This window comes from Schistocerca cancellata, chromosome 1 (assembly GCF_023864275.1).
Source record: "Schistocerca cancellata isolate TAMUIC-IGC-003103 chromosome 1, iqSchCanc2.1, whole genome shotgun sequence".
Classification (NCBI taxonomy): Eukaryota; Metazoa; Arthropoda; class Insecta; order Orthoptera; family Acrididae; genus Schistocerca; species Schistocerca cancellata.
In genome coordinates, this window is record NC_064626.1 from 1276052412 (window position 1) to 1276069479 (window position 17068).

Genomic DNA, 17068 nt, shown 5'->3' on the forward strand with positions numbered 1-17068 from the left:
TTGTAATGATGCTTTCCAGTCAGGACATTCAGGAGCTCTCTTTCTTTGACGTTCAAACATTGGAATTTGGCAGTCATTTCGTAGTGCTCCTGGAGATGCCGCACTGTCGGTTGCTGGTTCAGAGTCACTAGAAATAGAAACCTCTTACCACTTCACTGTACAGCACTTCCTGCCCAGGCATTAAACAGGCGCAGTCGAGTGGAACGAATGACAAACAAGTGATGCGCGTGCGTGATTAAAAGCTGTACTTTGAGAAGGTCATAGGATCGTACTGACAGTACAACTGACGAATTTTTTTGCACGGGATCGATTCCTGGGGCCGATAACTTGCACATATGCTTTTTCCTCTTAAAAAATACGAGGTGTAGTTGCGGATGTTGCCTTGTTAAGGCAATATTCACAACAACAAAATGGTTCAAATGGCTCGGAGCACTATGGGACTTAACATCTGTGGTCATCAGTCCCCTAGAACTTAGAACTACTTAAACCTAACTGGCCTAAGGACATCACACACATCCATGCCCGAGGCAGGATTCGAACCTGCGACCGTAGCTGTCACGCAGTTCCAAACTGAAGCGCCTAGAACCGCACGGCCACCATTCACGACAGTTACTTGGATAGTTCGCAGTGAATAAAACACGCTGTAATTTCAGACTTCCTTCATTTAGATCAAGGCATGTACCCTACCCAGGTTTCGGGACACTAATTTCGTATTCATGTCCTACTTACATGTGTACGACAAAACTGTAGAAGTCACTAGACAAATTATGAAATATATCCAATAATATGAGAGCCTGTGTGGGTGAGGCACAAAGCCGCGGGGGAAAAGCCGCGTGGTCTTAGGAACTGCAGTCATGGACTGTGTGGCTGATCCCGGCGGAGGTTCGAGTCCTCCCTCTGGCATTGGTGTGTGTGTTTGTCCTTAGTATAATTTAGGTTTAGTGTGTAAGCTTAGGGACTGATGACCTTAGCAGTTAAGTCCCATAAGATTTGACACACATTTGAACATTTTGAGGCACAAAAATATGGGGTCGACCTGTAAAACTCGAGGTAAACAGGATCATATAAGCAATCAGGCAGCCACATTTTGAGAACGCACAGCACTACTCTCCATGTTGTGTCTGTACTGTCCGGGCTTTCAAATAAAAAAATGAGGTGGCCCTCAACTACGTACCCTCAGGTTGAGAGTTGGAATGTTAAAAGTTTTGGCTGGTTTCGTTGTCTAAGGGCTGGGATACGTAGTTGCCGCTTTACAAGCCAAATACGGCTGAGTATACAGTATACAATATGAATACACACATGATTGAAGGTTCCTATCACTCGGCAATTGCGAATTTTGGATGTAACACAGAAATTAATAAATGAAAGATTGCAATTAAATAAATTCTGTAGCTACTATTTTAAGGACTTTAAATGTTGAGTACAATGGCAGAAGTACCTTTAAGATTGCCGTTTATTACTGCAAAACACTTATTGGTGTCGATGGTCCAGCAATTAAATAAAATATAAGTTGAATAACAGGCAAACAATAGATTCCTACTTCACGTTATTAGTTATGAACAACAATATAGCTGGCACGGTAGTCACTTCTAAACGAATACTGCATCTCCACTGCAGTAGCCACGGAAATCTCACAAGTGCACAAGTCGACACTACGAATCTCCCGCGACCACTCGCATAACTGCTCCACTCTCCAAGTCTTTCCTTTGACCTTACGTCGCGCCTTGCCATCCAGCACTGCCCGTGTCCATCGCGCCGTCCTGTTCAGTGCTCCCCGTATCCTCTGTGGAAACGATACTCCTCCCCCACTTCCGTATAGTCTGTCCATTCTTTGGTAGTCGTCTACCGTAGTAACGAGTGTTGTGATTGTCTAGAGATTCCCCGCCATGTCTCCAAGCCAATGCACACTCACAAACATATAGAAACACATACAAAATACTGGATTTACATTTAAATAACTTTAAATTAAATAAATATTCCTACGGCTGGACCATAAACACCCTCTAACACACATTATTAAATACATAAACAAATTAAATAAACATACATCAAAGGAATAGAAAGAAAAGCAAGCCAGTAGCCTAATGTCTTTGTGCTTTCTAAAACACAGTAAACAGTTGACCAATTTCTTCATGAATAGTATATACCGGATATAAACAAAGACATAGACGACTAAGTGTATTTATAAGCGTGCTGCTACCGTTTTATCGTGCAACTGTGGAGTACTTATGGCCTGACGCGATCAATAGTAATCGCCCACTTTGACCCTCAATAACTCATCTACAATTCAAGTTACATGCCTGTAATTCATACCAATTTAGGTTTACACTAATAGCTTTCTAAAGACATGTCGATCGACAAAATCGGATGAACCGTTTGTATTTTGGAAATTCGTTGCTGGATGTTACCTGTATAATTTACAGTTAGATACTAAACTTTAAACTAATAAAGATATTGAAAATCTGATTACACCATCACAATCGTCGTGCAAATAATGGTAATATACATGTTTCTTTTTAAGGTATCATGTTTCCTCTGGTTATTATTAATTTCGACATGAGCTGTGAAATGTCTGCTATTAGGGTTTCACAAAGTCCGCCATCAGAATGGGAAGAAATTACATGTGGTGTCCCACAAGGATCCATCTTAGGGCCATTGGTTTTTCTTGTGTACATTAATGATCTCTCATCAGTTACACTGCCAGAATCAGAGTTCGGTTTGTTTGCAGATGACACAAGTATTGCAATAAATAGTTTGTCGAGTGTAGTTCTAGAAAGATCTGATAATGATATTTTCATGGATATTAATAAATGGTTTAAAGCCAACTCACTGACATTAAACTTCGAAAAGACTCACTATATGCAATTCAGAACCTGTAAGACGTTTCCACCCAGCATATGCAAAAAGTACGAAAAAGAGCAGACAGAAGAGGTTGACAGTCTTAAATTCCTGGGATTACAACTTGATAACAAATTAAGTTTGGAGGAGCACACCACAGAACTGCAGAAACGCCTTAACAAGTCTGTATTTGCAATTCGAGTGTTAGCAGACATAGGCGACATAAAAGTGAAAAAGCTTGCATATTTGCCTACTTTCATTCCATAATGTCATATGGTATAGTATTTTGGGGTAAATCTTCAAGTCAAACAAAAATTTTCAGCGTCCAAAAGCGTGTAATACGTATTATTTGTGGAGTAAATTCACGGACATCTTGTAGAAACCTCTTCAAAGAACTGAGTATACTAACTACTGCCTCTCAGTATATTTACTCCTTAATGAAATTTGTCCTAAATAATATATCTCTTTTTCCAACAAACAGCTCAGTTCATACATACAATACCAGGAACAAAAATGATCTGCACAAGGACTTAAAAGCACTTACTTTAGTTCAAAAAGGGGTCCACCACTCAGGAACACTCATCTTCAATAATTTTTTAGCAAACATAAATATTTAGTTACAAATAAAGATCAGTTTAAAAGGAGCGTGAAAGACATACCAGTGGCTAACTCCTTCTGCTCCATTGCCGAAGTTTTTTATAGAAACAAATGATGTATTGTAGATATTCATATTATTAGTATTGTTATTTCAGCAAAAAAAAAAAAGAAAGAAAAGTGACGTATTCCACATCCACGAGGATCTCCTCAACACGGATCTATGGAACGAAAAACTAATCTAATCTAATCTAATGTTTGGCATTCCAGGCATACAAATCTTCTTCATCGACATAAAGCACAGTCCCGCTCACAGTGTCAACATGGAGTTCCCAGCCACGCGGTCGCCCTGGACCACGCGCTGGGGCTGCCCCTCTTGCTCCGGATAACGTTCGGCACCACGTGGTTGCCCGTGTGGCCACGCAAACTCCGAACTAAGAATGTTTTCAGGGAGCCACAACTTTCCTGTTAACTCACAACTGGAACGCCTCCCTGTGCTTCAGTATAAGGTGGCTGTACTCGTGTCCAGACGCCTGATCCTTCATAAGGCCCTGTTTATTTACAACTTTACCGGTCGACCTCATTTTTTCCGTAACACGAGAGAATACAGGCTCTTTCATATTACGGGATAAATTTGTTAATACTTCTACCACCTTTCTACGTACGTTTCTGCTGTACGCAATTAACCAGCACCTGAATATGAGACTAGTGTCCTGAAACCCGGGTAGCGTAGTAATTCCTATAACCGATTTGATTTCCAAAAATTTTCTGTTTATAATGGCTAAGCTTAGAGGACCCTGCAAGCTGTATCACCGCCGACAGGTTCGGTAGCTGCTATGCCGGGAAACGCATTGAAATTCATTATTGTCGGGGGCTCTTGGGCGCGCTCTCTACTGGCCCTGAAATTAAATGAAAGTCGTTAATAACTCATTAATGTGCCGAAATCGCTTGGCGGCTGCTTCAGGCTTTGCACAGAGGGGAAAAAAGATCCTGGCGCTCGAATTAGTGTGGAATACATTACACACGGAAATAACCATGCTAAAAAAATTGCCGCTTTACACACGTATCGACGGAGAGGGGTGCTCACTCGAGCCCTCTAATTAGTCCCCTTCTGGTGGAATCGTTTGCGAGTAATTACGCTCGTATAATGTCGACTTCGGTGTAGAATATCATTTGTCCATTCCAGAGAATGGGGAACGAGTTTACTCTGAAACATCACCCAACTCAGCCTCCTGTTAAATAGTGTGCGTGTGAGTATGTTGGCTCCTGTTTATACAATCTCTCTAGAAAAAATTCCGGCGCGTTTTATTATGGTAACAGGAAGGCTTCAGGTTTTGTTACGTTTGTACTGTAGTTCTGACGAAAAGTGACAGTTGACTGCTGTAAGTATATCCTGTCACCAGGGCACACACCTGCTTGGTGTTTCGTGCAAGTCTGTTGACGATATCTTCAGAGCTTTTCAACTAAGACCTGTCAAGCTGGGTAGAATAAACTGTGTGCTTTGAGAGACGATAGCAAGATTTCAGAGTACATTACGCCGCTCGATATGTTGTACAGAATAACTAGAGCCGTATAAACACAAGAAAACTCGGTGCACAACCACGAACCAACAATAATCAAACAACACATTTTACTATCGCTGTCCATATATTATGATAAACTTTTAAATGAAGTTTAACTAATGGTTTTCGACTTGTCTTCTCTCTTATACATTATTTCTTCGTGCACGAAAGGAGTAATACCTACTATCTACATCTAAATCCGGCAAGCCACCTTACGGTATGTGGCGGAAGTTACTTTGGGTACAAACATCGCTACCCTCTTTCCGTGTCCCTGTCGTGAATGGTGCCTGGGAAGAATGGTATTTGTCCAGACCGGATCGCCTCGAATTTCGCTGACTTTTCCAGTTGCGACCACTTCGCGAGACGTATGAGGCACGAAGAAATGTGTTCCCCCGACACTTCTTGAACATACACCCTCGAAACTTCAACAGTAATCCTCTCCGTCACCTACAACTCCTCTCCCGTAGCCTTCGCCACTTTCGTTCGTTGAGTATCTTCGTGTCGCCCTCGCCTTTACTAAACGGCTCCGTGACGCAAAACTCTTCTTTGCAAAGTCTCTGTCTTTTCTGTTAATGCTACTTAGTACAGGCCTCAGATTAACGTGTAATACTGAAGAATGATTATTCACGAAAATTTGTAGTTCCTTCTCAGTTTCGACTCAATAAAGTATGGGTTAGAGGTGATGCTTCGTATCTTGTGAACAAGAAGACTTCTTTCGTTATGTTGAACTGGCTTTTGTTTTAGATAACTTTCTCCGTCCGTGATTGGTTACTTTGCTGCCTAGGTAGCAGAATTCTGTAACTTCATCTACTTCATGATCATCAATCCTGATACTAAGCGCCTCGCTGATGTCATTTCTGCTATTTATAATTACTTTCGTCTTTCTTCGATATACTCTCAATCCATATTCTGGTATTCATTAGACTATTCGTTCCATTCAGCACATCACGTAATTATTTTTGACTTTCACTCAAGATAGCAATGTCATCAGCGAGTCGTAACATTGATGTCCTTTCACCTTGAATTTTAATTCCACTTTGAACCTTCTTTTATTTCCATCATTACGTCTGCGATGTGCAGATTGAACAGTAGGGGTGAAAGACTGTTCCGTCTTACGCCCTTTTTAATGCGACCTCTTCGTTTTGGTCGTCAACTCTTGTATATATTGCATGTTACCCCTGTCTCCCTACAGCTTACCCCTATTTTTCTCATAATTTCGAACATCTTGTACCATTTTACATTGTTGGACGCTTTTTCCAGGTCGACAAATCCTATGAACGTGTCTTAACTTATGTTTAGTCTTGCTTCCGTTACGAGCCACAACGTCAGAATTGCCACAATGGTGCCTTAACGTTTACCTAAAGACAAACTAATCGTCATCAAATCATCCTCAATTTTGATAATATTCTTCTCGGGTATGCAGCCGGATCATAACGTCTTCATGACACAATATTTCCGAGGTCCAACTGGCCGCCATCTTCAGGTGAGAGTGCTGGTGCACGACCTCGCCGGAACTGACTTCCTAGCGCAAGCGGCGGCCCCTATATAGGCCGCAGAAGACCCACAACGCGTGCGCGAGAAGGTGCCGTAACTGCCCTCTAGCGCAGTAAACATACCGCGCCGCCAGTGGTGGAAATAGGCGAAATCGAGATATCGCGGTCAAAAATTAAAAAATTTTTATTCCGACGATCGAAACACAGATCGTTGTGTTTTAATGTCAGATAACACCGGGTCCCATGTCTTACTTAAAAGATAGCCCTTGTCTCTATAAACGAATCTCTATGGATTCTTTTAAAACACAGTCCCAATAGCGAGATGCAGGGGCAACCATTTGTGTCTCGTCATAGAGCATTCTGTCTCCCTCGGTGAGACAGTGCTCCGCCACTGCAGATTTCTCAGGTTGAAGCAGCCGTGTGTGCCGCTGATGCTCAACACATCGGCCCTGAATGGTCCGGATTGTCTGCCCAATATAAGCCTTCCCACAGTGGCAAGGGATCTTATACACACCGGGCTTCCTCAAACCCAAGTCATCGTTTACAGAGCCAAGGAGCGCTCTAATCTTGGCTGACGGACGAAAAATACTTTTGATATGGTATCTTTTCAGAATTCTTCCTACCTTCGAGGAAATGCTCCCAGCAAAAGGCAGAAAAGCCACCGATTTGCAGGTATCTTCTGGTGGTTCAGGCGAAGGTCCAAACTGGAAAGCACGACGGATCTGTTTATCTGTATAGCCATTCTGCTTGAACACAACCTTAAGATGGTACAATTCTTGTGTCAAGCTTTCTCCATCTGAAATGGCATAAGCTCTTCTCGCCAACGTCCGCAGGAACCCCGTACGCTGGAACGATGGATGACAGCTAGAAGCATGCAGGTAACGGTCCGTGTGCGTTAGCTTTCGATAAACACTGTGTCCCAGTGACCCATCATCCTTTCTGTACACCAGAACATCCAGAAACGGAAGCTTTCCATCACTTTCCACCTCCATGGTAAACTTGATGCTAGGATGCAGGGAATTAAAATGATCTAGGAGGCGGTCAAGAGCTTCTCTACCATGAGGCCACACCATAAACGTATCGTCAACGTACCTCCAGTAACAGGTTGGTTTTAAGGACGCCGTCTTCAGCGCCATGTCCTCAAAATCTTCCATAAAAAGATTGGCGACTATTGGGGACAATGGGCTCCCCACAGCCATTCCGTCAGTCTGTTCAAAATATTTGTCATTGAATAAAAAGTACGTCGACGTCAGCACGTGGCGACAAAGCCCGGTTGTTTCCTCATCCAGTTTCTCACCAATTAACTGCAAGGATTCTTCCAGAGGAACCCGGGTAAAAAGCGACACGACATCAAAGCTCACAAGTAAATCCGAGGGACTAACAGACAAGGACTTCAATCTCTGAATAAACACCATAGAATTGGATATGTGATGTTCGCACTTACCGACGTGAGGGCCAAGAACAGATGCTAAATACTTGGCTAGATTGTAGGTAGGAGCACCCAAATTACGCACGATCGGACGAAGCGGGACCCCTCTCTTATGAATCTTGGGAAGACCGTATAATCTCGGTGGCACGGCAGCACCAGGACGAAGTTTTTTGAGAACGTCGTCAGGTAAAGAACTCTTCTTCAGCAGTGAAAGCGTCTTCCGTTTTATCCGTTCAGTTGGGTCGTCCCGCAATGTTCTGTATGCTGAGTCTTCAAGTAAGAGATCCATCATTCCCAGATAGTCATAACGTGACAGAAGAACCGTTGCGTTGCCTTTGTCCGCTGGTAGAACTATCAGATCTTCGTCTTCTCTAATGGACCGGACGGCTGCCCTTTCGAGACAGGAGCCAATTACGTTTACTAGCACAGGCAGTGATTCTGTGTAGTGTATGTGTAACTTCCGTAATTTTGTTCTATCATTTCTGTGTGAGAAACATAACCGTAACAATCTGAAGACTAAAACAGTAGTCAGAACCTTGTTACAGCGATAAAAATTTAATTTTTTCGAATTGATTTATGGCTAGTTTAACGGCTTTGCCGCAGCGGTAACACCTGTCGCACCTGGGCTAGCACTTGGATGGGTGACCGTCTGGTCTGCCGAGCGATGTTGGCAAGCGGGGTGCACTCAACCCTTGTGAGGCAAATTGAGGAGCTACTTTACTGAGAAGTACCGGCTCCGGTTTCGGAAACTGACATAGGCCAGGGAGAGCGGTGTGCTGACCACATGCCTCTCCATATCCACATCCAGAGACTCCTGTGACCTGAGGGTGACACTGCGGCCAGACGGAACCACTGGGCCTTCATGGCCCATTCGGGAGGAGTTTAGTGTAGGGCTAGTTTCGTGTGACCCTATACATCGTAGGAGCGAGGAAATTGAATCAAGTTGATGCTAACCTTCCAAGTCATTGTATCTAACGACTTCTACATCTACATATATACTCCGATAGCCACCAAGCGGTGTGTGACGGAGAGCACAATTGGCACCAAAGTCATATTTCCTCCCCCCCCCCCCCCCAACGCACCACTCTGTTCCACTCGCGGATCGCGCGATGGAGAAACGACTGTCTGATCGCCTCAGTACGAGCTCTAATTTCCCTTATCTTTGAATGGTGATTACTGCGCGATTTGCAAGTTACTGGTAATAATATATGCTCTACATACTCGGCGAAGATCGGATTTTGGAATTTAGTGAGCAGCCCCTTCCACTTAGCGCTTCGTCTGTCCGCAAGTGTGTCCCACTTCAAACTTTCTATGAGATTTGTAACGCTCTCGCGATGGCTAAATGTACCAGTCACCAATACTGCCGCTCTTCTTTGGAACTTCTCAATCTCTTGAATCAGACCTAACTGGTAAGGGTCCCATACAGACGAACAATACTCTAAGATTGGACGAACTAACGTATTGTAACCTTTGTTGAAGGACTGGATCACTTCAGGATTCTAGCAATAAACCGCAATCTAGAGTTCACCTTGCCCGTTACTTGTGTAATCAGATCATTCCATCTGAGATCATTTCGAATAATTACACCCAGATACTTGACGGATGTTATCGCTTCCAAAGATGTGGTATTTATTTTATACTCGTACACGAATGGGGATTTTCGCCTTGTTATACGCAGTAGGTTACACTTACTAATATTGAGAGATAACTGCCAGTCATTACACCACGCATTTATTTTCTGCAAATCCTCATTGATTTGTTCACAACTTTCGTGTGATACTACTTTCCTATAGACTGCAGCATTATCGACAAACAGTCTAAAGCCGATGTCAACATCATCAACCAGATCGTTTATGTAAATCGTAAGAAGCAGCGGACCTGTTACGCTGCCCTGGGGCACACCGGAAGTTACGCTTTTTTCTGTTGAAGTCACCCCATTCAGGACGACATACTGCTCTCTGTCTGTTAGGAAACTTTCTATCCAACCGCTTATGTCATCGGATAGACCGTAAGCGCGCACTTTTTGGAGCAAGCGACAGTGTGGAACTGAGACGAGCGCCTTTCGAAAGTCGAGAAATATGGCATCAACCTGGGAGCCGGTATCTGGAGCCTGTTGTGTGTCATGCACAAAGAGGGCCAGCTGTGTCTTGCATGACGGCTGTTTCCTAAAACCGTGCTGGTTTCTGCAGATGATCTCCTCAGAGTCTAGAAAGGTCATTATGTCTGTACTCAAATCGATGGCAGTTAAATTGGCAGGTAATTATGTCCACCCGATTTCCTCCCCTTCTTGTAGACTGCTATGACCTGGACCTTCTTCCAGTCCCGTGGAACTTTCCGCTGTTCCAATGATCTCTGATAGATTATGGATACGAATGGTGCTATATTTCTAGCATAGTCAACGTATAATGTTACGGGGATACCGTCCGGGCCAGATGCCTATCTGGCGTCTAAGGATGTTAACTGTTTTACAATCCCACATACACTAAATACTACGTCAGCCATCTTTGTGCTTGTTCGATAAATGAAAGGGGGAATGGTGCTGCAGTCCTCTACCGTCATCATCCGTTACATTACCCGTACTGTCTGCAGTTTCCCATCAGTGGACGCAAACTGATGCAATGGGTGGCGGCTTTCTTTTGAATACGCAACGTGTGATGTGTTGTCCCTTTCAGTGAACGTTTAACGAGTGCAAATGGCGCGTGTACATGCGCTTATCGTGACGCGTCAACTTTCTGTGCGTGTAACTGAGAGGCTTCAGCGTGGGCCGCAGAATCTACGACGCACGTCGCTGAGTAGAGGAAATGGAGTTACCTCCCCACACGAAGATGTAAGGAGAGATGAAGGCTACCCCGTCTTTGCAACCAGAACGCGTCGCCTCCCTGTATATGGGCTGCACGAATAATCCGGAGCCTGTAACTCAAGTTACATATCAGTGTTGTAGAGTAGAACGTAAGGCAAGCAGAGGTAGTACATACTAGACACTGAAGCCCAGCCGACGCTTTGAATAAACAGGTAGGGACCTTTATATTTGAACAAGTGTACTTAGTAAGGCAAGCCGACTACAACAGGCGAGATTCGACTTTCTTCCAAAGTCAGTTGCTTAACCAAAGGCAGTTTAGTTTAGAAACAACATCTTTTCTTTCTCTGTCTCTTGCACAGTTTCGCAATTTACCAATTCAAAGACCAGTTTGAGCGGTACGTGGCTCATGTCTCCGCCATCATGTACTTTACACCCTGTTTTTAACGTACTTCCACCTCACTACGTTAATTTAAATTATTGCTGTCACTGAGTTACTGCTTTGCCTGACCGTGACCGGTATTACCACCGCGTATGGATGGGTCCCCTCTCGCAGTATCGTCTCTCGACTCCTATGACTTCCCGGTCGTTGTCTGTCGTAAGGCGAGTTCGGATCGCGAGTTCGGGCTGCCAGTGAGTTGGAACGCGTCTGGAGCGTAGTCCGGACCTGCCAGTTAGGGAGTTGAAAAGCGGCAGTGGTGCAGTCGGGTTGGAGCAGCAGTGGGGCCTGCGACGACATGGCTCGCTCGACCATTGCCGCCACGCATCACTTGAGCCGGGCCACGGTCTTGGTGAATCGTCGGTCGGTCGGTCGTCCTACCGGACGACGCGTTTTGGCTCGCCGATCGTTCATGAGTCGGCTGTGTGTGTGTGCATCGACTCCCGAATTGTCTTCTTCATCTGTACTTAGTTATTGTTGTGTACCGTTCATGTCTTCGTGCAAGTGTTTGTCAGGTTGTGTGTGTGATTGGCGTCATTTCCATTGGCGAGTATTTTAGGTGTTGCCGGCATTCTGAGCGAGTCGGTCGGTTGCTGCGGACCAGGGAAGTTATATTCGTGCAGTGCAGTCGGCTGGGTCCGCTGGTGGTCCCTGCGCAGTGTCGGAGCGTGTGTGGAGCTGTCCGATAGCTACGAGCTTCGTGGTTCACCGACCCAAGGCGTCAAAGTTGAGTAGTGGTTTCAACTACCCAAGCCACGTCCCTTCATGTTGGGGTGTTTCGTTTCTGTGGTTCGCTGTTGGGGAGGTCCTCCTGTGAGCAACACCGATGTTATTCAATCTGTATATTGAGCAAGCAGTAAAGGAACAAAAGAAAAAATCGGAGTAGGTATTAAAATACACGGAGAAAAAATAAAAACTTCGAGGTTCGCCGATGACATTGTAATTCTGTCGGAGACAGCGAAGGACTTGGAAGAGCAGGTGAACGGAATGGACATTGTCTTGAAAGGAGGATATAAGATGAACATCAACAAAAGCAAAACGAGGATAATGGAATGTAGTCGAATTAAGTCGGGTGATGCTGAGGGAATTAGATTAGGAAATGAGACACTTAAAGTAGTAAAGGAGTTTTGCTATTTGGGGAGCAAAATAACTGATGATTGTCGAAGTAGAGAGGATATAAAATGTAGCCTGGCAATGGCAAGGAAAGCGTTTCTGAAGAAGAGGAACGTGTTAACATCGAGTATAGATTTAAGTGTCAGGAAGTCGTTTCTGAAAGTATTTGTATGGGGTGTAGCCATGTATGGATGTGAAACATGGTCGATAAATACACTCCTGGAAATGGAAAAAAGAACACATTGACACCGGTGTGTCAGACCCACCATACTTGCTCCGGACACTGCGAGAGGGCTGTACAAGCAATGATCACACGCACGGCACAGCGGACACACCAGGAACCGCGGTGTTGGCCGTCGAATGGCGCTAGCTGCGCAGCATTTGTGCACCGCCGCCGTCAGTGTCAGCCAGTTTGCCGTGGCATACGGAGCTCCATCGCAGTCTTTAACACTGGTAGCATGCCGCGACAGCGTGGACGTGAACCGTATGTGCAGTTGACGGACTTTGAGCGAGGGCGTATAGTGGGCATGCGGGAGGCCGGGTGGACGTACCGGCGAATTGCTCAACACGTGGGGCGTGAGGTCTCCACAGTACATCGATGTTGTCGCCAGTGGTCGGCGGAAGGTGCACGTGCCCGTCGACCTGGGACCGGACCGCAACGACGCACGGATGCACGCCAAGACCGTAGGATCCTACGCAGTGCCGTAGGGGATCGCACCGCCACTTCCCAGCAAATTAGGGACACTGTTGCTCCTGGGGTATCGGCGAGGACCATTCGCAACCGGCTCCATGAAGCTGGGCTACGGTCCCGCACACCGTTAGGCCGTCTTCCGCTCACGCCCCAACATCGTGCAGCCCGCCTCCAGTGGTGTCGCGACAGGCGTGAATGGAGGGACGAATGGAGACGTGTCGTCTTCAGCGATGCCAATGATTGTCGTATGCGTGTTTGGCGCCGTGCAGGTGAGCGCCACAATCAGGACTGCATACGACCGAGGCTCACAGGGCCAACACCCGGCATCATGGTGTGGGGAGCGATCTCCTACACTGGCCGTACACCACTGGTGATCGTCGAGGGGACACTGAATAGTGCACGGTACATCCAAACCGTCATTGAACCCATCGTTCTACCATTCCTAGACCGGCAAGGGAACTTGCTGTTCCAACAGGACAATGCACGTCCGCATGTATCCCGTGCCACCCAACGTGCTCTAGAAGGTGTAAGTCAACTACCCTGGCCAGCAAGATCTCCGGATCTGTCCCCCATTGAGCATGTTTGGGACTGGATGAAGCGTCGTCTCACGCGGTCTGCACGTCCAGCACGAACGCTGGTCCAACTGAGGCGCCAGGTGGAAATGGCATGGCAAGCCGTTCCACAGGACTACATCCAGCATCTCTACGATCGTCTCCATGGGAGAATAGCAGCCTGCATTGCTGCGAAAGGTGGATATACACTGTACTAGTGCCGACATTGTGCATGCTCTGTTGCCTGTGTCTATGTGCCTGTGGTTCTGTCAGTGTGATCATGTGATGTATCTGACCCCAGGAATGTGTCAATAAAGTTTCCCCTTCCTGGGACAATGAATTCACGATGTTCTTATTTCAATTTCCAGGAGTGTAGTTTGGACAAGAAGAGAATAGAAGCTTTAGAAATCTGGTGCTACAGAAGAACACTGAAGATTAGATGGGGAAATCATGTAACTAATGCGGAGGTATTGAATAGAATTGGGGAGGAGTTTGTGGCACAGCTTGATATGAAGAAGGGACCGGTTGGTAGGGCATGTTCTGAGGCATCAAGGAATCACAAATTTAGCGTTGGAGGGCAGCGTGGAGGGTAATAATCGTAGAGGGAGACCAAGAGATGAATACACTAAGCAGATTCAGAAGGATTTTGGTTGCAGTAAGTACTGGGAGATGAAGAAGCTTGCACAGGATAGAGTAGCATGGAGAGTTGCATCAAACCAGTCTCAGGACTGAAGACCACAACAACAACAACAACAACAACAACATCCTTTCAACCATTCGGAATAGGGCATATTCCCACATTAAGTTTTTTGCTCCGAAGAATGTTGCTGTAGTATCTCTGAATATTGACCATTCCTCCTGGAACACACTGTATTATACTGTACAGAACTGCGGCAGCTAGTCAGACACACTTGTGCTCACCTGTGTGGGGAGGCCACGGCGCGGGGCTGCAGCCGGGCGCGAACCCAGGACAAGAGGGCGCGCGCCGGGGACACCATCGCATCACTGCGGCCGCCGCATCTGATGGAAGACAAAGGCATCGTGTTACATACAACACTCTGATGTGTACTGCTTTTACAACAAGTTGTTCATCCACGAGCTAAGATATGGCGGGAGTGTATTTAATTACAAAGTATGTTGGAATGATAGCAGAATGTCGCATTTGTTTGATAAATATACTCTTAGTGTGTTAATGTATAATCCGGCTGCAGCCTGAACTGCTCACTTCTGTTGCTTAAATTACTTACTGACACTTTATGTGGATTGAACACACTACTGCTGAAGTACTTGATCGTTTATCCATACACTAAAAGTTATGAAAATTGCAGCGACCAATGATAATAGCCAGTAACAGTTAACTTTGGGTGTCACTTATGTGGTGTCACCGCCAGACACCACACTTGCTAGGTGGTAGCCTTTAAATCGGCCGCGGTCCGCTAGTATACGTCGGACCCGCGTGTCGCCACTGTCAGTGATTGCAGACCGAGCGCCACCACACGGCAGGTCTAGACACACGTCCTAGCACTCGCCCCAGTTGTACAGCCGACTTTGCTAGCGAAGCTACACTGAGAAATACGCTCTCATTTGCCGAGACGATAGTTAGCATAGCCTTCAGCTACGTCATTTGCTACGACCTAGCAAGGCGCCATTACCAGTGTATATTGAGATTGCACTTATGTATCAACAAGAGCGATGTTCACCAATTATGGAATAAAGTTAAGTATTACTTCAACTACGTACTTTATTTGCTATATTAATAACATTGTAATGTTCCAGACCTCACGCCAGTCGGCGTGAGCTTAACGCGTGCCTTTCGCCATCCTCGCATAGTGACTTGTCTGTCTTGCCAAGTCACAACAACTTACATAGTGATATTCGTATCCTGTCAGTAGGGACAGAAAAAAGTCATTTTATTTTTTTGGCCAATTTCGGAGTTGTTACCTGATAGTTTATTTGTCAAGTCTGCTTATTATTTTTGTAGTATTTCTCTGTTTGTTAGTATCTTGTTCAAAATGAAAACTTACTAATTACATTACACTTATGGAATCACCCATCTAATTTATTCCATCACAAAAAGAAACCTTTACTATGTCATCATTATTAGAGTTCATCACCATCATCCTAGGTCTGAAACCATAACTTATGGTTATGAAGGCAAACTTCAATGTATATCTGATGATAAGGTTTAACAGTATAGTTTGAAGGTGCAGCCCAGTGCTTTCCAGTCTTTCCTTCATCTCCATATGAAGCAGTAGCGTGTAACTGTAATCGAAAAAGAACTACGGATACAACGTTATAGACGTTTGTGGTCTAATAACTCCTTGGATAAAGAAGGAAATGAAGAGTGTGTGTGTGTGGAAATATGCATTATGGAAATGTACATCCTATTACCTCAGAAGAATTAGGAACAGCATAAAAAGAAATGAAGAATAGGAAGGTTACAGAAGAAGATGGAATAAATACAGAATTACGGTGATATGGGGACCCAATACTAGGTCAAAAATTTCTGAATCTATTAATATATTTTGGAATGGATGTCGTATTCCAAGATTCTACTCGCATGACCGAGTTACGCCTACACTGATACTAGGCTCTAGAAGGAGGTGTGAAAATTACAAGGGAATAATTTTTGAATACAGGGTGTAAAGTACATGCAAGTACGTTAAGAAAAGAATACGAGCCATCACAGACGTTTTATTTCTAGAAGAACAAAACGGTTTCAGAGGGTCGATCCTGTACAGACGCCACTTTCACAGTTAAGGAGATGGTAAAAAAAGAAGGGGATGTAACCCTGAAACATACAGCTTTTATTGAGTACGGAAAATCATTCGAGCAAGGAAGTAGGGAAAATTACGAGAAAATATGATTCAAAGAGGATATCCGAATCACCTAGAGAATAGATGTATAAAATTAACGGAGGTGTTTGTGTTGCATCAAACTTTACTCTTAGGACGATGCTATTTAATAGTGAGCAGATTATTACAAGTAAAACTGAGTCGAGTTGCAAAGAGACGTATACTATGTTACAGAATTATACGAAAACGATAATTTTAAAATTTCCGTAAATCAGACAAAACAATTACCTTCAAAGCAAAATGTACTGTTAGTACCAAAATTTCAAACAGTGGCACTATATTAAACCAGCAAAGAAACACAAATGAGGCTCTACAAAGTAATGGCTGTGCCTGCTTTCCTCTATGAGTGTGAAACTTGGTCTATGACAAAAGCTGATAGAAACGAGGTACAGGCAACCTTTTAAGAACATTAAAAGGATGTACCCTTTCAGATAAAATTGCAACTAAAAAATTAGGGAAAGGACTACGAATAAAGTTTTTGCAGGAAATGATTATAAACTATAGAAAACTATAGAAATGACTGGAGAAAGCGTGTAGATAGAATGTCAAAGGAGACTAACCGAAGAACACTATTGTCTTATAGCCCTAAGGAAAAGATGCTCAGGTATGTTTTGATGCCAGAACAGGCAGTATTTCGTGCTCTAAGGAATACAGGAGAAAAGGAAGAAGGATGAGGAGAAGAAGAAGATTATTGTGCAACAATGGT

General features: G+C 44.5%; 1 protein-coding gene across 1 annotated transcript in view; it reads right to left on the reverse strand.

Moving 5' to 3' along the window:
• Positions 1 to 4219: 4219 nt before the first annotated feature.
• Positions 4220 to 17068, reverse strand: part of LOC126146468 (uncharacterized) — a 198981-nt gene continuing 186132 nt past the window's right edge. The window contains exons 3-4 of the mRNA XM_049915626.1: positions 14429 to 14527; positions 4220 to 4331 (exon numbers count right to left, since the gene is read on the reverse strand). Coding sequence (XP_049771583.1) covers positions 4220 to 4331; positions 14429 to 14527 — 211 coding nt within the window. The remainder of the gene's footprint in view (positions 4332 to 14428; positions 14528 to 17068) is intronic.